Here is a 21,210-nt window from a genome sequence, read left to right as displayed (position 1 = left end):
AGATAATACTCCCGGTCTATGAGTTCAGGTTCCTCCAAAAACAAAGTTCATTGGTTTTTTCATTACCTTTCCTTTGCTTTTGTTTCAACTGCTAATAAGATTAACTCTACATTGACATACAAGATAAGGAGAGAGACATTGCTCTGTTTATTCTCCCAACTTCTCTCCCTGCCCTTTATTTCCTTCAAGCTTCTTGTTATGTGCTCGCTAGGCAAGGCAAGGCAATCTTCCTTTACTTACATGGTGCCAGTGGAGCACCACAAAGACAATCGTTCCCCAAAAACGCTGAAGCAGCAAACTTGGTGGCTGGAAGTGGTCCACACAGATGGTTGTGGCTCACATTTAATCTGTCAAGGCCTGAAACTCCACTGGGCACTTTCCCAAAAACCAAATTCCTGGACAAGTCCAATTGCTTCAACGTCTTCACAATCCTCAAGCTCTCCAGATTGAACTTCAACTTATTTCCAGAAGCCGAAAAACCCACCAAGAAATCAGTCTTGTTAAGCAACCCAATCGGACTGCCCGTAATTTCGTTCTCGGATAAATCTATGAAATCATAGAAATACGTCTCTGCAGGCTTCCAGTCCTCCAATTTCAACTTAATCCCACACTTCGCAAGCTTCAGAGAGTAAATGATTGGCGATGAAGTAACCCATTTGGGAATTTGATTCAAATGGAAGCTGTTGTAAGACAAATCGAGGGACTCGATGCCCTTCACCTTCAATTGTGGAAATGGGTCGGTGAGATAATTATGAGAAAGATCAAGGTTAAAAATCTTGGTCAAATTCACAAATCTCTGGGGCACAATTCCCGATAAGCCATTGTATGATAGATCAAGGGTGTCAAGGGCCTTGAAATTTCCAAGGAAATCTGGGATTTGACCCGTCAGGGCATTGTGACCGAGCTCAAGGTAAGCCAGTTTTGGCGCCAAAGCTGAAATTGAAGCTGGGATTTTCCCGGAAAATTTGTTCCGGGAAAGTCTGAGAATTCGGAGCTCCGAAAATGAGCTGAAGAAATCGGGTATGGGACCAGACAAACCGTTTTGCTCGAGATTGAACAGGGTGAGGCTCTTGAGGTTTTGAATGCCGTATGGTATTGACCCGGTTAAGAGGTTGCCGCCCAGGTTGAGCTGCGTCAACCGAGTCAACTTGGAGATTGAGCTCGGGATTGTACCGGTGAACTGGTTGTAATAAAAACTGAGTGCACCGAGCTGGGTCAAGTTGCCGATCTTATCGGGTATTCGACCCGAGAGCCTGTTGTGTTCGATGTAGACGTATTGGAGGTTGGGTAGCCCGAATAGGAGATCCGGGAATGGACCCGAGAAGTTGAGGTTTTGGAGATAGATGCCGTCTAAGAACTTGAGTTTTGCGAGGGAGGGTGAGATTTTACCCGATAAGAAGGTGTTGGGTTGGTCGGGTTGACCCCCGAGAGAGAGGCTTGTGACCCGATTGTTTAAGCAGTTTATGCCCGCCCATGTGCAGCAGTCCGTACCCGGTTTCCATGAGCTGAGCTTGTTGGATGGGTCAGCTGTGATGCCCGATTTGAAGGCAAGTAGACCCGCTTCGTCGTCCACGTGGCAGGCTGATGAGATGGGCTTGAGGCACCGGAGGGTGAGGATAGCAAGCAAGAGGAAGGAGAGCTTCTTCATGTTCATGTGTTTGGGTTTCTGAGAAAGAAGTTCCAAATTTGGCAAAATGGGTTTGGAGAAACTGGGAGTCAAGTAAAAGGCAATGGGCATTTTTATAGGACGTGTGAGATAGATTTGAGTTTGACTTGATTAAATTTGACCAACTTGAAGGAAAAAAGCAATGAAAGAAGCAATTTCCCAAAGTGGAACCTTATCTACAATTGAGTAAAGTGAGAGCAATGGAGTTAGAGATAGAGAAGGTTGAGACAAGGATGGTCAAGCTTGTCGGCTCAACTTTAGATCCAGATCCATATGTAACTTGTAATACTTTTCTACAACACCCAACTAATGAATGAGGATTACGACCAACAACTAATGAATGAGACGTTGGCTTTGAAGAACTTGGTATGAAATGGGTCTGAATTTAAAGTTCTGGATAACATTGTAAGTGTTTTGGCTTCCTATTAATAAAACTTACCGACTTCGAAGAAAAAAATCGTCTAAATCAGCTATGCGCGCAATTGACTTAACACTATTATTGATAGAAATTATCAGAAAATTAATTGTGAGTAGGTATGTGGACCACCAATTTTATGTACGTGACTTGTGGTGGCATAGGTACTACAATTTCTTAAAGAGTACTGCTAAACGAACCTTAAAATTAATTAAGTACACCATATTATAAAAGTATATATTGAATTACTGATTTATCCTAATATAAAATGACAAAAAAGGATATATGGAATTGTGAAACAAATATAATTTTAATAAGTACACCATTCTAACCATATTCAACCCTAATCAAGAGATTGATTGTCCTATTGAGTTTTTTAACGAAAGAGGTGGTGATTGCAAGAACTTGGAATTGCAAAAAAAGTGTCAACGGTTTTAGTAGAAGCATAAATCCATATGAAAAGTCAAAGATTTATAAACACTATTAAAAAAAATAAAGCTGAAAATCAACTATAAAATAATGATATAAGTATTAGGGTGTACCAGGGGTATTTTTGGCAGTTTAATAAGGTATACTTAGTTAATTTTACATTTTAATTAAAATATTAGGGTGTATTTAGATCATAGGGTGTACTTAGTTAATTTTAGAGTTCTTTTAGCAGCACTCTTTCTCAAAACTTGTTATAGGCCACAATTCACTTGTGTGGTATTCTTAGCCAACTTGCTCACAGCCCTCAAGCAACTCGGGTGCTGCTCGTATTTAAGAAGAAATGGCACGTCATGTTTGGTGTGCTGGACATAAATTAATGCATGGTTCACATTTAGTTTTTAACATTTTGGAGTGGGATTTAGAAAATTGAATTTTTTTTAAAAAAAAATTTGAAATTTTGGGATTGCATTCATAATTCAACTAAAAAAGTTACTAGCCACAAAGGGCCAATACAAACTAGCCACAAGGGTCATTACAATAACGGAGTGTTTTAATATCAAAATGTTTTAATATCAAAATGATGACAATATGGGGCTCATCCACTAACAATCATGTATAATCGAAGAAAATCTGGCATAAGCATCCCAACTAAGAATACAAACTCAAAACAACCAAAAATAGATAAAGCTTGAAAAAACCAAACCATAACATACAAATAAAACTATCACAAAGGAATATGAAAAACTCTCACAAAATAAGAGGTGAAAACTATACAAAAAACCCAAAAAGTCTTTTTGACTTTATTCCAAACATGAAGAAACTGCAAAAAAAATTGTGGTGGAGATCTAAAGTTGAGACAAAATCATTTACAAAACGAAAACAAATAGGGGAATCCTTCTATCTCCGAAAATGAGAGAAGGTAGAAAGGGAGAAAGGGAGAGGGGAGGAAGAACAGAGTGAAAACGTTTATAGAGTGTTTTCTTGGAGAGAAGGGGCTAGGGTTTTCATCTTTTATGTATTGATGAAATTTAGATATCTCGTCAGCCAAGTTTCAATAATTTCCTTATAAAGTTAGGATAATGGCTTACTCTCCCCTCAAAGTGAAAATGTTTGTAAAGTGTTTTCTTGAAGAGAGGGGGCTAGAGTTTTCATTTTTTATGTCTTGATGAAATTTAGATATCTCGTCAGTTAAGTTTCAATAATTTCCATATGAAGTTAGGATAAAAAGAAATTATAGAAGCAAGAGAGTTGCAATTTAAGTTGTTAAAAATATTACAATGCACATGAAATTCTATGTTCGATTTTCACTTTTCAATATCGCTTATATAAAATATATTATAACCAGTCAAACTCAATAATAAGACCCTACCGACATTTTAATAGACAACGTGATTTCCCTCCACCATCACCATCATTTCTATCACCAATCACTACAACTGTCGCTCTAGTTGTGGCTGCTGCTTCCATCCATCAACGTCGAAGTATATATTATTGCCACCTCCACTATTGTCCTTGTCATATGTTTATATATATTTTTTCAAGTGATATCAATTTTATTTTAATTTTTGTCAAACTTCTTCTCTGGACCATCCAATACAGTAATCAAATACAAATTAGGAATTTGCCCCAAATGAATGATGTGTTGAATTTGCCTTCACACACAAGAGGACGAAAGGATGAGAGAATGTATCAATTATCCTTGCGTTATTTTGTCCCACATCGAACTAGAGACCTAAACAGCGAAGCAGAATGGCTTATAAAATGCGAAGTACACAGATGTTCAATTCATACCTTTCTCGGCCTTTTGGCTAAGATCAAGTGTAGTATCTGTTCTTATCAGTTTAATATCTGATACGTGGGTCAATGGCCCACACGATATTAAATTAATTTCTTTAAGGGGAGGGTCCACTATAATAGCTTGCTATTGGGGCTCTCACGTGTCGCCCAAGCGTTGCACTGCAGCGTGGGCCTGGCGCACCCCAACAAATCTAGTTGAATATTTTTGCAGACATATTTTATTTTGATTTTCTGTTCCTGTGGTGGCCCAAAATCATGGCCTTTTTTATTTTGTCCTCGTAGACATGTCGGGGGGGTCTCCTCATGGACCATGGAAGATCCTGGCAAAACATACACTTTGAAGAGAAGTATGATCCTCTTTAAACCAAACTAACCTAAAACATTTTAAAATATGAATAATACTAGTCTTACCACATTTTTATACCACATGATGTGGCAATTGATGTGTACATAACACATCATGTAAAATAATAGTTTCTATTTTTCTAATTTTATTTATTAAAATATACTTAATTCATTTAATTGATGTGACATATGATATGGACATGCCACATCATGTGGTATAGAAATGTGAAATAAAAATATGGTAAGTGTAGCATTACTCTTCAAATTATTTAATATTTTCTTTTCGTTTATGATTTATTTCAATATTTGTTTTTTCTAATTATCTTAATTAAAATACACTTCATTGATTTAATTGATGTGACATATAATATTGATATGCAACATCATGTGGTATAGAAATGTGGGATAAAAATGTGATAAGTGTAGCATTACTCTTAAAATATTTTTAGTTAGTAAAATACGGAATGGAAAAAGTATAAATAAAAAGATATTGAAAAACACAAATGAAAAATTCCGCCGCTATATAATTTGTAATAAATACCCTTCAAATTGTAGATCTTATATATTTCAAACAAAAAATACGTTGTGTGAATCAAAGGATGAGCGAATCGACTACTCTGTTAAACAATCTGCTCCCTTTAGAATTTGTCCCGCAATCAAGTGCAGCTTTCAAACGACCATTAGTGAAACCAAGGAACTTGCTTTGCAATACAAGCACAATTAGTAAAACCAATATGCAGGTACTTGTCCCACATCGGCTAGGGGTTGAGGTGGGCACGTATAAATATAAAAGGATGAGCATCTGAAAACGTACTCACCTGGATAGGGTCTTGATTTGTATTGCTTTAGTCATCTTGATTTGTATTGCTACAATGGAATAGGCTTGTTCCCTTTTCATTTATGCTTTTGATTTATGTTCAGGAATCGGATGAATATATACAAACACCGCATTATTTTAGACGCTGGGGAATTGAGGGAGAAACATCCAAATTGTATACCAGTAAGAATTTTGCCGCATTAAACACTTCCTATGCATCTAGTGGATATACTCTGTTTAATTTGAGCCTCCCTGCAGGTGACTCTGGAAAAGGATCCAAGGAGTGACATTCCTGACACAGACATGAAGAAGTTAGTTTCCAATTCCTTTTTTGCTTATGCTTTTGATATATGTTCCGAAATCTGTCAGAAAAAAAAAGAAAGACGACGACATCAGTATATATGAATTGCATACCGAAAGAAAATGTACTTATTTACTTCAAAGGGCAAACTCCAAGTTCATTTCTGATTGCAGATTCCTAGTGTATGGTGATATGCCTCTTCGAGATTTTGTTTCTTTTATTCGGATGCGTATCAGAGTCAGCAGGAAAAAACGTATATTTGTCTATTGCAGGAACACTGAACCTCCATTTGGTGAGCTGCAACGCATTTTTGTTTTAGCCGTAATAATAACTTCTTCCCAAATTAGTTGTGATTGTAATAATCTTTCAATGTTACAGATGCCTTGATGTCTACAATCGATGAGGAAAATAAGGATGAAGATGGATTTCTTCACATCACCTTCAGTGGTGAAGGGAGAGTCTCTGGATCCAATGAAGAGCAATAATGCTCTGTGTTAATGATCTGACCTGCTTAGTCATTATAATTTAGGCTTTGGCTCAAATGTGACGGGTTGCCAGACTTTTCATGCTCAGTCTAGTGGGCTACTCCCCCCTCCCTCGATCATGCAATGGCTGTGCAAACCATCTGCTTCACCTGCCTATAAATAGAAGACCAAAAGAAGGGAGAAGGAGACTGACTCTTTCTTGTCACTTAGAATAGCTCTATTCTTGTATAATTGGCAAACCAGTTGTAACAAGGATTCAAATCAATGCAAGTACCGTGCTCTTCCATATCTCCAACCCAACTCACGTACTTTGATCCTAGTTATCTTGTACCCCCTCTAGGGTCAAGGTTTGCGTTGACTGCTGCTCCTACCAGTCAACAGTTTCAATAATTTTTTGGTGCTTCTGTTATTATTACCTATAGCAAATATTTTTCAATGAATTTAGAAAGCTCTGGATATTAATTTAATTTAATTGGAATCAAACTGGACTTGAGCAAAGAAAGCGAAGCCCAGCCCATCCAGTGACTAAGTAACTTGGAAGGGTTGCCGCCACGTGGGACTCAGTCATCCCACCTAAACGAATGAATGAAATCCAAGGGAAAGCCCAAGAACAATTAATTAAGACGGCACCAAACTGCACACTGCGCACAGATAACTTGTCCAAAACATAAATAAAATAAATAATAAGTAAAATAATCGACAAAAAATTTAAAAGAAGAAAGAAAGAAACTACGCACAGAGAGACAGAGAGAGAGAGAGAGAGAGAGGTGGAAAGAAAGACCGAGGCAGAGCGATGATCTGAGTCTGAGGAAAGCTCCAATTCCCTCCACTTTCTCCTCTTTCTCCTCCTTCGTCTTCAACCCAGAAACCCTACAATTCCCAATTCCACAGATTACATACACCTATACATTCACAAACACGAACACTGTTTTTTGTTTAATTTCATCCGATTTGTATCAAACACATTGCAATTTCCCCTTCATCCAACATGTCTATCAACATGAAAACCCTAACCCAAGCCCTGGCCAAGACCGCTGCGGTCATCGAGAAGACCGTACAGACCACGGTCCAGGAAGTCGCCGGACCCAAACCTCTCCAGGACTACGAGCTTTTCGATCAGATCGGGTCGGCCGGACCGGGTCTGGTCTGGAAGCTGTACTCGGCCAAGGCTGCTCGTGAGTCCAACCGGGCGCACCAGTACCCCACGGTCTGCGTGTGGGTTTTGGATAAGAAGGCTTTGTCGGAGGCCCGCGTGCGTGCCGGGTTATCCAAGGCGGCGGAAGATGCGTTTTTGGAGATCATTCGGGCCGATGCATCGAGGCTGGTGAGGCTGAGGCACCCCGGGGTTGTGCACGTGGTTCAGGCGTTGGATGAGAACAAGAATGCCATGGCAATGGTCACGGAGCCGTTGTTTGCCTCGGTGGCCAATACGCTTGGGAATGTGGAGAATGTGGCTAAGGTGCCTAAGGAGCTTAAAGGAATGGTAGGTAGCTCTAGTGGGCTTCAATTGTTTTTTGTGAATGTCGGATTTGAGTTTGGATAATGTAATGTATAAATGCATGTTTGGATTATTCTGGGCCTTCTGATTATTGTAAGGTAGTTTAAATCTGTGAAATGCTCGCTAGGATTTAATTTCTTTAATGTGGATCAGTAGATTACCCACTTGAATTCTAATGTAATTGTGTGGTTTTAAGAATGATACATCTGATTAGTGTTAATAAGATGCCCGTTTCAATTTGAATGGTCCTATACAAAAGAAATTGTAGAACAAGAGTTGTCTGTATGCTGTGAAAACTGCAGCTTCCGCAGAACTGATAACACACCAATAATAGATAAATTTGTTTAATATGCATATTTTAATAGAACTGATTCTCCAACTTGATAAATTTGTTTGCATAGCTTCACATTGATGTTTAATATGCATATACTCTTTTTTGACTGAGTGATCTAAGACCTTATGAGCAACTTCAATACTATTGGGCTTATTATATTGAAATCAGTAAAAGTAAAATTACAAGATGAGGACATGACAAATTTTTACCCAGAACAGAATCATTGTTTGGAAAATATATGTTTGTACTATTATCGATTAATTTGTTGGTGGTGAAATAATTTTGTTTTATAGCTATATTTGCATCTGATTTGTAAATTTTGTGGGGGCTGGATATTTTCCATCTGTCCAAAGGAAGTATGTTGTCGAAAATATTCTTCTATGGAAACTGGACTTTTTTATTCGATTTCCTATCTGTCGTGCACTATGAGTTGATCCTGTGGTATCATAGCTTGCTCAAAAGGATTTTTGCTTGCCAGGAAATGAGTTTGTTGGAGGTGAAGCATGGTTTGCTCCAGATAGCAGAATCCTTGGACTTTCTCCATAACAATGCGCATCTTATTCATCGGGCTATATCACCCGAGGTAACAATTGTTTGTTTTCACAATATTTAAAATATGTAGAAGTGAAATTTGTCAACATTTGACCTCACTTAGAGATGTTTTCTCTTCTGTTAATCTGGAGGGTAGAATATTTACAAGACTATATGCCCTTGTTGTCCGTGCTAGTTTGAAGATATATTTACTAAGGAAAAGTCCATATTTTCATTTTATTGCTTGATATTTATTGATCAATTCCCTTAATGAATACAATAAATGTTTTTCTGGTTAATTACTTATCGTGCTTGTCCTTCAAGTTTGAGCTCCAAGGCATATTGAATTTCAATTTAATGCAAAATCATATTTCTGCAGAATGTCTTTATTACATCAAGTGGAGCTTGGAAGCTTGGTGGATTTGGTTTTGCAATCTCAACAGATCAGGCCTCAGGCAATATGGCTAATGTTCAGGCATTCCATTATGCTGTGAGTGAAGTCGTTGATAGGATTTTTAAATAAGCTTATTATACATAGAATTCTATTCCCCGTCCACATTTGGTAATCTTGTGAATTCTTGATTTCTGTTCACCAGCACATTATTAATATACACTTGGCTTGTAGATCTTGATCTCTTATTCATTGTATCATTTACGTTTTTGCATGTACCCACATTCATGAATCTATGAATGTCTTCATTTTCTTCCTTGTTTCACTTCTATGCAGTTGCTTTTGCAACAACTTTGAATGATCTTTCTTGCACACTGGACTTCTTTACAAATAGTTAAGAGTTTGACCTTTTCTTTTATGAGCCATATGCTGTTTCCTTGTGAAAATGTTGACTCACTTTTTAGGTTTATTTATTTAAGCTTATTATATCAATGGAGAAGATCAATTTATGTGTTATTCAGCAAAAAAGAAGATGAATACATATTTTTCCCATGAGCCATATGTACCTATCATTATTTGATTTGATATGGGTTGCACAGGAGTATGATGGTGAGGACTCTGTACTTCCCCTTCAGCCATCATTGAATTACACTGCTCCTGAACTTGCTAGGAGCAAAGAATCTTCAACTGGATGTTCTTCTGATATTTTCAGCTTTGGATGTCTTGCCTACCACTTGATTTCACACAAGCCTTTGCTTGACTGCCACAACAATGTCAAGATGGTAATTTTGTTTTGAAATCTTCACTCTTTCATACAAATGTGGGTGTTTTAATTGGTAGTTTTTTTCATATCCTGAAAACACAAAAATAGCTTGTATGATATGCTTATCTCCTTTACCAACTTCTGGCTGCTACTTTGCCTTCATTTCATGTGCACTAAAAATTGGTCGTGCAAGTGATTCTCATGCTCGATCTATGATTCTGTATATGTTGTTAATTCTACATTTGTCTTCTGCAGTATATGAATACCTTAAGTTACTTATCTAGTGAAGCCTTTTCCTCTATTCCTCCGGAGTTAGTTCCTGACTTACAAAGGATGCTCTCTACAAATGAGGCTTTCAGGCCAACATCAATGGATTTTACAGGTAAATACATGAACCTTATTGTAATGGAGCTTTTCCATATAGGGAAAACATTCCTCTGCTTCCAAACCAATCGATGTAAAATAGAGAGAAAAATAGAATACACAAGAGATGTTTGAAGAGACAGAGAAGGATAAGTTGAGGCAAAGTATGGCAAAGTCAAGTTTGTATTAATATTCATCAATATGCCAGAAGTCTCAAAAACTATTACTAGAAACGTTATGTATATAGTCATTGCAAAATGATTAAGGACTTAAAAATAATAAACCTAGTAACTAAATTCCCAAATTCGACTGATTAAAAGTAAATAATAATTAAATCTCTTTTTTTAGTTTTAACAGATAGAAGCTAAACAATACTAATCTCATTTATTTATTTATGTCTAAATAAATAAAGATCTCCTTGCGTCACGAACCCCAGCTTTCTCTCTCTCTCTCTCTCTCTCTCTCTCTCTCTCTCTCAATAATTTTCAGGGTAGTTTATATGCATTGCAACAAGAAATAATATAACGTAAGAGAAGATAAGAAAGAAGATTACTGGAAGATTTAGCAGTGCGGAACATCATTTATTGAGTTGTAGGGAGTTCATCAAGGCCTTACCAATTTTATGCTCTTATTAAACATTTCACCTACAAGTGTAAGTTGCAAATTTATTTGAATTACCTGCAATGTCTCTTTCCTCTTAGCTAAAACAGCAGAAAATGATAAATCCTTAGTGTTCAATGGCATGACAGTTTGTAAAAGCCCTAAGGCATTACTGAATCCTCCATCATTATTAAAGGTGAGAGTGCATGAGGAATTCAGGTTGTTCTTTTCCTGATACATGACGATCACCCCCAAATCTTCTTGAATGCTCTTCGTGGAAAGCCAAAATTAATGTAGAATCATGTATAGAATTTGTTTGGTCATGCTTGATTATGTTTTGTTGCTATAGTCTCTGCAGTACATTTAGCTGGAATATTAGTGTTTCGTTACATACTAAGTGAACATGGATTGCCATTTGACTCAGGATCGGGCTTGTTTATAATATTATATTTTTTGCAGGTTCTCCATTTTTCCGGGATGACACTAGGTTGCGTGCTCTTCGCTTTCTCGACCACATGCTTGTATGCATTTGCATTTCAGCGTAACCAGTGCATGCTTCTGGGATAAAGTTACCCCTGGAGCAATATATTAAAAGAAAAAAAAAATATTGACAGCAATAAAAAATTACTCGGTCATAAATTTTTTATTTACTTGCAGGAAAGAGATAACATGCAGAAGTCTGAATTCCTGAAGGCATTATATGATATGTGGAAAGATTTTGACTCTCGTGTATTGCGCTATAAGGTTTGAGTTCATTCTTGTCTGATCAAGTAATGTGTCATTTATTTATCTCATCTATTTTTACAGTATATATGTTTTGTGTAATTAAACCTGAATGTTTGAAGTACGTTGAATTGTTGATTTTGCACAAACCTGAATGTTTGAAGTACGTTGAATTGTTGATTTTGGAAACTAAAATTCAACAAACAAAGATTAATGAAATAAAGACCACATGATGATTTTTGTGTTTGGTTAAAGAAAGAAAGAACTCTTGAGTTACATGTGTCCTATATTATTTAGCTGTACTAGTGGAAAACTAAATGAATTGAAATCTGGGAATCTGGGTATCTGGTTATGCCTGTTAGTAATTTGCATTTCACGATTATTGCATTCTCTAGTTTGGCTGATCCCACTGCTGCAGATATTAATTTTTTCAGTGGGGACCACTTGAATGATTGAACATGGTCTGTATTATCTTTTTTCTAGGTACTGCCGCCGCTTTGTGCAGAACTCAGGAATTTGGTTATGCAGCCAATGATTCTGCCCATGGTTCTCACTATTGCAGAGTCTCAGGTACTAATTGCTTCACCTTTGTGATTGGAGATCTGCCATCACCGTACCTACAACAAAAGCTTTGTGAATTAAATCTTAAGCTATGTAACTGATCAGGCTTGTGAGTTACTCTAAACGAATCCTGTAGTGCTTGTTATGGGGTATTAGATTATATCATAGTTCCAATAAAAAAGATTGTAGCAATGATGGGTGTTAGAGTTTTTATGTTTTGGGTTAGTTCAGGCAGTTTAGCAAGTTTTATTTTTGTTGCTGTAATTTGAAAGTGGTCTTCGCTATGGGGTTCAATTTCTACAGACTTTGGAGATTTATCTTTTGAGATTATTTATTTAGATTGGAAAGCAGCCATCAGTTAATTTCCCAGGCCAAGTTAGTTTTTTCTTCAGGTTTTTCTGTATGCTAGAGGTTTGGGGACCTGGTTTTCGTCTACTTGTTATATCTTTGTTTTAGTCTTCTTTTGTGGTCATCTTGACCACTGCTGTATTTTATTGATATATGCAATAAAAATTGTTTCTTTAAAAAAGAAAAAAAGAAAAAAAGAAAAAAATGGACTCCTTGTCCATAGTTGATCACATGTCGTTTTTCAGAATCCCCAGGAATGGGAAGAAAGCCAATGTTTTATGGGGCTGTAGTGTATTGGCTATTCTTTGGGTGGTTTGGTTAGAATGAAACAGATTAATTTTTGAGGATCAAGCAGTTCTCGAAACAGAGGAATTGTGGGAGAAAGTTAGACTATGTTCTTCACTGTGGACCTCTGACTTCTTCAGTCTTTAGAGATGTCCTTTTAGGGTTATTTGGCTGGATTGGAAAGCAGCCATTTCCTAGCTATAGGTTGTGTGCGCTACTGGGGTTCTTTTGCTAGTAGCTTAGGGTTTGTTCAGTCTAGTTGCTCTTCTTTGTGGCCAACTTGGCCATCTCTGTATTTTATCTATTGCAATAAAATTTGTTTCCTTTAAAAAAAAACATACCGTTTTTCTTAAGAAAATATTAGTGTCTTGTCAAGAGAAAAATGTTGTCAGTTCACTATTTGTTTCTCCTAAATGGTTTCCCATTATTCATAGCTCATATTCCAATATTCTCTTCTAACTTCAATCTCAAAAAGTACCATAGAGGTAAGATGGTAATTATAACATGTCATTTAATTTGATACATTTTCCCCATATATATCACTATTTATTTCTCCTAAATGGTTTCCCATTATTCATAGCTCATATTCCAATACTCTTCTAACTTCTCAAAAAGTACCATAGGGGTAAGATGGTAATTATAACATGTCATTTAATTTGATACATTTTCCCCATATGTATCACTATAAGTATAAATCACATGTTGGTCCTATTTGAGACCCCCTTGGTTGCTAGGTTAACCCCTCTCTGTTTTTTGTTCAGGAACTAACAATTTTACCCAATCATTTTATTCCATATTAATATTTTTATTCAATTGGAGAAACAGCCATGGCTACTGGCCATGGTGGACTGTCATGGGTGTAGAGGTGCTGATCCATTTGCAACAGGGGAAGGGCTGGAATGTATTTTACTTTTATTTTATTTTATTTTATTTTTTTTCCAGAGGTAAAATTAAAAAGTTACCAACTAAGGGAGGGGCTAACTGAGCAAATGTAGGATTCAAATAATGCCACTCTAAAACATGTGAATTTTTAAATGATCCAGGTAAAGAATTGTGTAATAATTTCATCGTTGTTATCACCATCATTTTTGCTGTCATTATTAACTGCCATGACGTTTATTTTTGCAAAAAGTGACACGATAATTAAGATATCAAATCATGAAGTACTGAGCCCAAAGTATTCTAAATACACACTCCTCTAACTATCAAACATACGCACATCTTCAGGTGACTGTAAATGCTTTTTCTTTCATAATCATGGGTTAGTTTTTCAATTGGATTAATGGAGTTGATGCCTTGAAAATTAATGTAGGATAAGAATGACTTTGAGCTATCAACGTTGCCAGCTCTTGTTCCTGTGCTGAGTACCGCTGTGGGTGACACATTATTGCTGCTTTTGAAGCATGCAGAACTCATAATCAACAAGGTAAGTGAAGATGCTCTGTTCTTCATGGTTTAAAATATTAGTTGCATTCTGTAGTTTAATCCTTGTGGTCTTGTTTGTGTACTGTTGCTGTTTGGTGCATGAAAAGGGATGCTGATTCCTAGGCATGAAAAAAGAAAAGGAATCAGAAGTTAGTTAAAATGTTGTCCTAATGGATTTTCTCATACCTTTATCAGTTCTATTTTTTTTTCCTCACATTAAGTTTTCATTTTGTTTCCTGTTTATCGTGGGGTTTAGAGGCACAGTTCTCTGCGTAGTACTGTAGTTTTAATTTGGTTATAAGAAGCTGCTATCACAAATGTGCATGTCTTAAATATTATTTTTAAAACTTTGTTCAGTTATGTTTTGCAACTCACTCAATTCCTCTCAACTTAACTCTGCCTTAATCCCAATAGTTTACTGCTTCGGGGTTGGCTATAAGAGTTCTATCCGACACTAATTGGGTTTCACCAGATGAATCTTCGGCCAGTTAACCTTCAGAGCTTTTGTTTTTGATTGTCAGAGACAGTGTCTTTCATTCTTGAACCTTAAGACACTGGAAGCCTGTACCATGCGGTATCATAATGATTTGAGTCTTTTTCAGCTTTTCAACCGTATATTCATTTGCCCTCTTATCAGAAAGAAAATATGTTCATTAGCTTATTACTCCATGCAGTGGAGGAAGTTCAGAATCAAAGTATATCTCAGATTTATTACTGGATTCATTTCAAGCTTGTTTCTATAGTTAATTGTCGATGAACCTTATGAATATATCTGCTGGGCTCCAATAGACTACTACTTTGTTAGTAGATACTTTTTCCATTTTGAGTTATATTCTTATTTTGTTATGTATGTATTGTAGACTATGCAAGAGCACTTGATATCACATGTCCTGCCCATGATCGTTCGAGCATTTGGTGATACTGATGCTCGCATACAGGAGGAGGTTTTGAAAAAGTCTTCTTTCCTTGCTAAGAAACTTGATGCTCAGGTGAGTATCCATTGTCATTCTTTTGGAATGTATATATGTGTGTGTGTGTATTCTTCCAATTTTTCTTCATCATCAGTGGTTAGACACGTTTATGGAGTTGCTTTTGTGATACGATATATTGTCGGAGATAAAGTGTTGTTAACGACTGCATCAAACATAAATCATAACAACACAGGACCAAATAAAAAATTATAGTCTCCTATTTAAAAGGAATATCAGCAGTCTAAATTTAATGTTGAATGCTATTTTTGAAAGAAATGGAACAAATGTTGGTTTATTTGGTTATCCAATGATGAGCTCATGATGTGCTGGCTGAAGTTTGCCATTCTGTTTGAAGTAGATCCTAGCTCTGTGAGCTTAATAATTATGCGTTTGGCATATTATAAGTTATATTTCAGTTGCTTGAGATGTTTTTACAAAATTTTTTTGATTTATTTACCATTAAAGTCTTATACTTCAACAGTGGAGATTTGTACCAAATTAAGTGAGTTTCTGGATTATACCCCTGGCTATTTCGAAGTTCATTTTATTAGATTTTTTTTTCTTTCTTCTTATATACAAAAATGTTTGTAGCACATGGACAACGATAAACAAAACCTATAGTATCTGCTTAGAGTTTTAGTATCTTTCTTGTGAATGATCATTTTACTAGAGCTACTAGTATGTATTGTCTTATATTTTCATTCTTTCCAGCTAGTGAAACAAGCTATTCTGCCTCGTATTCATGGCTTAGCTCTCAAAACAACTGTTGCAGCGGTATGTAAACTTAATTGATACTTTTTATTTGACTTTTCGTTTCTTAGGTTTAATTTTAAGCACATTCTTGTTGTGCATTCACCTTAGATGATATCAATATGTTCTTTCCATTTGTGCATTGGATCTTATAACTGTTGTAACATATTTCTATGAGCATTCTAAGTTAAAAGACGTTTTGGTCCGCTACATTGTGAAATTCACAATGAGAGGTACTCATCGTTGTTATCGTCATCCATTCCTTTGTCCAATGGTGTGGAACTGGCTAATGTATTCTGGTTTTACTTTGTTTTCTTTTCCATGCAATATCTCATATTATGTATATTTTTCTTTAATTTTTTTATTTACTTCTCATGCAAGTTTTTGTCAGCCTCTTGGTGTCTTACCGTCTACTTTTAACTAATCATTCCTTTGAGTGTCACTTCCTGTCTTCTCCTATTATGTTTCATTTGATTGTGCTTTAATATGTATCACTCTATCCCATAAAGAGTAGTTGACCTAATCGTAGTTATTTGGACCTTTACATTTTTTATTATTTATAATTGCACTCTTTTATCACCTAGTGTACATGAGCTTGTCTGAATTTTGTGCATGCTGTGCTAGTTGTTATCGCGTGCACATATATTTCCCTGTTATTTTGCATTACTGATTCTTAATGCAGGAAATGACTTGATTCAATGGGTTATTACCTCCTAACTTGTCAGAAGTATAATTCTTTTGTTTGTTGAATTTGCACCCCCCATATACTGTTTCTTTAATCCCACTAATTCTTAAACCTTTTGATTGTAATGGGTTTGTCCATGTTTCTACTTTTGAGGAAATTGACTCACTGCCATTCATTAATTAGCATACATCATGAAATGACTTCGTGCATATCCTTATTATTTCATCGAAAACTTCTAAGCAGGGTTTAGTGCTGAACTCGTGATGCTTAGTGTAATCCTACTTTTATCTGATTAATGAGAACTCAATTTCTTTGTAGGGCCCACCATAGTATATCTTTTGCTACTCCGTCATCAGCTTTTGTGATTTATTTACTTATGCCATTCTCCATTGAGTGTTTAGTAAGTAGATGCTGGATTGTCTCCATAGAGGGTCTATTTGGCATAAATCCAAATTGGTTATCAGGCAGTGTTTGATTCTTCCATTATATTTTGTTTTTCCACTTTCCCATATTTCATAGCGTGATTCGTCAATTCCTTGAGGAGTTTACAGCTCCGCATCCCATTTATTTTTATATATTGGTATTGTAGTGCTCTTCCTCCACTCATTTGCAGCGTATCTTCAATTTAAATTTAAATTGATAGTTTTGTTACCACTCAGCTCCTACATTTTCATAGTTTTCGACACCTCTATAGGTATTTTTAAAATATGTTTCCCCCATCTTTGTAAATAACTCCACCAAACTCTTTAGTGTTAATTGGAGTTTCATTCTTTTATTTGGTTCATAGTTTCCAATTAATAATACGTCATTTAATAATCCTTGAAAATACTTTTCTCATATATCGAAATGTATTACCTATTAATTTTTTATTTATCTAAACTGTCTTTATCTGTGAAGTATGTTTTTTAAGCACTATATATCTGGTTCTTTGTCCATCCTATATGTATTTTGTTTTCAGTCTACTTTTATTAATAAAGTCTGTTCCTTACACATTTAACTTGGTCCACTTTTCCATGTGAAACCTTTCTTTTTCTTTTGCTAAATTTGTAAATTTCTGTGTCATTCCCCCTCTGTTTCGATCACTGTAAAGACGGATTTCTCATTTTATTTTTAACCAATATAGACGTCTTTATACTCCAAAACTGATCATTAAGCTTATTTGTGGGAGTCACCCTGCGATTTCTCGTGACGAATCTTCTGTCCGAGTTTGGTTATTCAAATATTCTTTGGTTTATTTGTGTATTTTGAAACCATATTATTCCTTTGGACAATGGAATGCTGTCGACACTAAATTCAGAAAATCTAAAGGTGCCTTTAGTTTTTGTGGATCTAAGGTCAATGGAATGACAGTTCAAGACAAATAAAGTAGAAATATGTTACCCCTATTTCTTTAGTACTGGATTCAACTATAGCTCTTAATTCAATGGCATGTTACCCTTGCCAAAAAATAAATATGTTACTACTGTTTCATTTAATTTTTGTGGCTTAACCTTAATGTAAGAATTGAATATGAACTTCAAATGTGCTTCTTTTGACAGGTGAGAGTCAATGCTTTGCTTTGTCTAGGAGATTTGGTTCCTACACTTGATAAGCGTGCTATTTTGGATATTTTGCAAACAATTCAGCGTTGTACAGCAGTTGATCGTTCTGCTCCTACCCTTATGTGTACCCTTGGGGTGTCAAACTCAATTCTTAAGAAGGTAATAGTTTCCAATAATGAAACTGGCTTTGGAGTTGCTTTATTTGTCTCGCTTATATTGTTATGTATTATTTCAAGTTACCACTCATTGTCCTTACTTCATGATTTTCAGCATGGGGCGGAATTTGTTGCAGAGCATGTCCTCCCACTACTCACACCTCTTCTTACTGCCCCGCAATTAAATGTTCAGCAGTTTGCCAAATATATGCTCTTTGTCAAAGATATTCTGAGGTATTAATTTAACATGTCGAGCTTCACTCTATTGTATTGGGGGGATTTGTAATGCCTGGGTGTGCTTACATACATGCTAATCAGTTTCAGCATTATGTATTTGGTTTATTGCTTCTTTTAGTTTTCTGATATTAAGTGTTATTCTCTTTTTATGTAATGGTTTTGTGGCAGGAAGATAGAGGAAAAACGGGGAGTTACTGTGACGGATTCTGGAATCCCAGAGGGAAAACCATCTGCATCTGCCAATGGGCTCCAGTCCCAAGTCCCAGGCAAAATAAGCGGAACTGTCGCCACCGCTGCAAACGGCAGTCCAGGATGGGATGAAGATTGGGGCCCCATTAGAAAGCAGCCTTCCAATTCCCTCCAAAATTCTACAAATAGCATTACCTCAACTTATCCCATTCAGGGTATTGAACCAATTCAAGTAACTTCTTCGCGAACTGCAGTTTCTAGTCAGCAAACACCCGTGTCATGCCCCCCAGTTGATATAGAGTGGCCTCCTCGGGCGTCCTCGGGAGTTACTCCTCTTGGTGATGGTGAGAAGCAATCAAATGCTGGAGCATCATCCAGTTCCAGTTTTGATGACATAGATCCTTTCGCCAACTGGCCCCCACGCCCTAGTGGCTCAGTAAGTGGAACTGGCCCTTCCAACAATGGTGCAATAGAATCGCCCAGGAACAAATATGGTCCCAATTCATTATCAAGTACATCAAACAGTATGAACCTCTACAGCAACGACAATGACAGTTGGGCCTTTGGCACCCAAAGTTCTGTTGAGCAAATAGGACTGAATCAAGGCAACGCAACTTTGAATACTGGTAGTTTGGGTAGCTCAGGTTTTAACCCCCAGAGTTCTATTGGGTTTTTGAAACAGACTCAGTCCATTTCAGCTTCAAGTGCTTACACAGATAAAAAGTCAGCTGATTTGGGATCCATATTTGCTTCTGGCAACAATGCGCAGAGAGCACCTAGACTTGCTCCTCCCCCTTCAACTGCTGTAGGTCGAGGAAGAGGTAGAGGGAAGGGTGCTAGTTCAGTGTCTCGGTCCAGCCATGCCAAATCAGCATCTGAACAGCCACCCCTTTTAGATCTGCTATAAGCTTATAATACAATGTTTGTATCTTCATTAACGTAGGATAAAAAGAGCAGCACAACAAAAATTTGTGAGTGGCCCATGTAGAGTATCCCTGCCATGCTGTGTGGAGAGACTGGTTTTGTAAATGATTTTGGGATACTACGTCATATTTCTAGCGTGGCCGACAGGAGCAGCTCTCGGGGATGGCAAGGTTTGTTATGTATTTGATCTTTTGTGCTTAGTTTGTATTTTGTTGCGATTTGGCACCAAATTTTGCTTTGTAATTTGAAAGCTTCTTTTGTTTAATTCTTCTGGATGGTATATTCTTCGTTACAGGCCCAGCTTCAGTGACTGGGCTGGAAATCAATAAAAGAGATTAAGGTTGTAAATGCTATTGGAAGGAATCTCTACCAGACAATATTTTTAACTTCATTTGATTTGTTTTTACACAACCAATGTTCGGAGAGAGGAGACTAAATGCTCTAAACCACTTTTAACTACAAGTCCCTTGCGATGCATTGCAACACTCTCATGAATAAGTGGATGGTAATAATTGGAAAAACTTAAATAAATAATTCCCCCATTTCTTATGATTGACCTAATATGCTTGCAAAGTTTGCCATTTATTATAAAAATAGTGATTGTGTCCTTTGTTTTTGAAAAACAAAAATGGTTTTAGGAGTATGATCTAAGGCACATTTATGATGCGCAACCAACTTCATGAGAAGATGGTGGTCGAGATGTATTTGAACATGTCAACAGTGGCGATTGGCTTTTCAAGATGAGTTTTTTATGGCTGCTAACCACTTCTTCCTTTCTATTGCAACTACCTCTTCAAAAAGTAATCCTAAAGCATAGCATAACATGCATTAACCAATCAACAATATTATCAAATGAATTAATTACCAATAAAAAATGAATATGAAAGTAGTTGGATAGCGGCATCCAAGGGCTGAATAGCTGAAGGGCGTCATTAGCGCCTCCACTTTTCAATGATGAAACACGGAAATGGAATATGGGGAATTTCAATAAAGTGGGCGTTATTTTTGCACTCTTTTTGGTTTTGGTTATGGCTTTCACTTTCTTGCCTAATTAATTACACATGACCAAAATCAGGGACTTGCTTTCTCCATTGACGAGGCTTTTTATTCAATGTCGGGACCATCAACAAGGCACTGTGCAAGAGCTTGTGACTCGGATTTTTATTACTTGCATAGTGTGTTTATGCAGGACAAGAAATTGTTGTGAGTTTTTGAAACATTCGGTATCATCGATGAGGTGCATCAGGTTTCTATCGCAAATGGTCTTTCAATTTTATAAAAGTTTTCATTTTTCAAATCAATCAACGTAGTCCTTAATTTTTGATATACACATCATTTTTTTTTTTTTTTGTTACAATTAATGTTATTTCTTGACAATATTTGAAGGGATAGTTTTCACCAAAATATAGCTTATCTACACAATAGACAATAAAAATTGGGTTTTTTTTTCTTCTCAACAATGTTATATACTCTCTATTTACAATTTCACATTGGAGTTTTATTAAGGAGAACAAATGACAAATTCTTTATAATTTAAATAATTTAAAAAAAACAAAAACAAATGGCCTTATTGAATACAAGACGTGAGATTATTTTGTCTTAGTATGTTGTATACAAATATAGTAAGAGTAGCATTTATGTCGCATGACCAAACCAAAGATTTTAGGGAGACTTTGGAAAA

The 21,210-nt window shown here is 36.4% G+C and overlaps 3 protein-coding genes and 1 non-coding gene across 6 annotated transcripts; 3 read left to right on the top strand and 1 right to left on the bottom strand.

The window, feature by feature from the left end:
- Positions 1-17: 17 nt before the first annotated feature.
- Positions 18-1,755, bottom strand: LOC117636461 (probably inactive leucine-rich repeat receptor-like protein kinase At2g25790). Its single transcript, XM_034370967.1, has one exon. The coding sequence runs from the start codon at positions 1,736-1,738 to the stop codon at positions 233-235; it is 1,506 nt and encodes a 501-aa protein (XP_034226858.1). The 5' UTR covers positions 1,739-1,755; the 3' UTR covers positions 18-232.
- A 2,542-nt stretch (positions 1,756-4,297) lies between these two features.
- Positions 4,298-4,493, top strand: LOC117612329. The gene has a single exon (XR_004583369.1). It is a non-coding gene; the product is annotated as a U2 spliceosomal RNA (small nuclear RNA).
- LOC117637746 (autophagy-related protein 8C-like) lies at positions 4,318-6,516 on the top strand. Of its 2 annotated transcripts, none has more exons than XM_034372735.1 (5): positions 4,318-4,654; positions 5,574-5,652; positions 5,728-5,780; positions 5,944-6,062; positions 6,149-6,516. In XM_034372735.1, the coding sequence occupies exons 1-5, from the start codon at positions 4,611-4,613 to the stop codon at positions 6,253-6,255; spliced, it is 402 nt and encodes a 133-aa protein (XP_034228626.1). In that variant the 5' UTR covers positions 4,318-4,610; the 3' UTR covers positions 6,256-6,516. The 2 variants fall into 2 exon arrangements, with proteins under 2 accessions (XP_034228626.1, XP_034228627.1); XM_034372736.1 differs by lacking the exon at positions 4,318-4,654 and adding an exon at positions 5,202-5,392.
- Positions 6,517-6,884: 368 nt separating this feature from the next.
- On the top strand, positions 6,885-19,882 carry LOC117636544 (SCY1-like protein 2). Of its 2 annotated transcripts, XM_034371085.1 has the most exons (14): positions 6,885-7,738; positions 8,566-8,670; positions 8,998-9,108; positions 9,609-9,791; positions 10,028-10,154; positions 11,195-11,256; positions 11,393-11,479; positions 11,942-12,028; positions 13,965-14,078; positions 14,938-15,066; positions 15,760-15,822; positions 18,022-18,183; positions 18,295-18,413; positions 18,585-19,875. In XM_034371085.1, exons 1-14 carry the CDS (start codon positions 7,244-7,246, stop codon positions 19,510-19,512), a joined length of 2,772 nt encoding a protein of 923 aa, XP_034226976.1. In that variant the 5' UTR covers positions 6,885-7,243; the 3' UTR covers positions 19,513-19,875. The 2 variants fall into 2 exon arrangements, with proteins under 2 accessions (XP_034226976.1, XP_034226977.1); XM_034371086.1 differs by lacking the exon at positions 15,760-15,822 and having other exon boundaries at positions 18,585-19,882.
- Positions 19,883-21,210: the final 1,328 nt, after the last annotated feature.

The sequence above is a fragment of the Prunus dulcis genome, chromosome 8 (genome assembly GCF_902201215.1).
Source record: "Prunus dulcis chromosome 8, ALMONDv2, whole genome shotgun sequence".
Taxonomy (NCBI): Eukaryota; Viridiplantae; Streptophyta; class Magnoliopsida; order Rosales; family Rosaceae; genus Prunus; species Prunus dulcis.
The sequence above is the reverse complement of the archived record's forward strand: the minus strand, read 5'-3'. Positions and strand labels throughout refer to the sequence as shown.

Coding starts and splice junctions, on each gene's coding strand:
- LOC117636461 (XM_034370967.1), bottom strand. CDS start 1,738: ATGCCCATTGCCTTTTACTTGACTCCCAGTTTCTCCAAACCCATTTTG.
- LOC117637746 (XM_034372735.1), top strand. CDS start 4,611: ATGGACCATGGAAGATCCTGGCAAAACATACACTTTGAAGAGAA. Junction 4,655..5,573: donor AACATACACTTTGAAGAGAA/GTATGATCCTCT, acceptor ATTTATGTTCAG/GAATCGGATGAATATATACA. Junction 5,781..5,943: donor CCTGACACAGACATGAAGAA/GTTAGTTTCCAA, acceptor TTCTGATTGCAG/ATTCCTAGTGTATGGTGATA.
- LOC117636544 (XM_034371085.1), top strand. CDS start 7,244: ATGTCTATCAACATGAAAACCCTAACCCAAGCCCTGGCCAAGACCGCT. Junction 10,155..11,194: donor AACATCAATGGATTTTACAG/GTAAATACATGA, acceptor TATTTTTTGCAG/GTTCTCCATTTTTCCGGGAT. Junction 18,184..18,294: donor CAAACTCAATTCTTAAGAAG/GTAATAGTTTCC, acceptor CATGATTTTCAG/CATGGGGCGGAATTTGTTGC.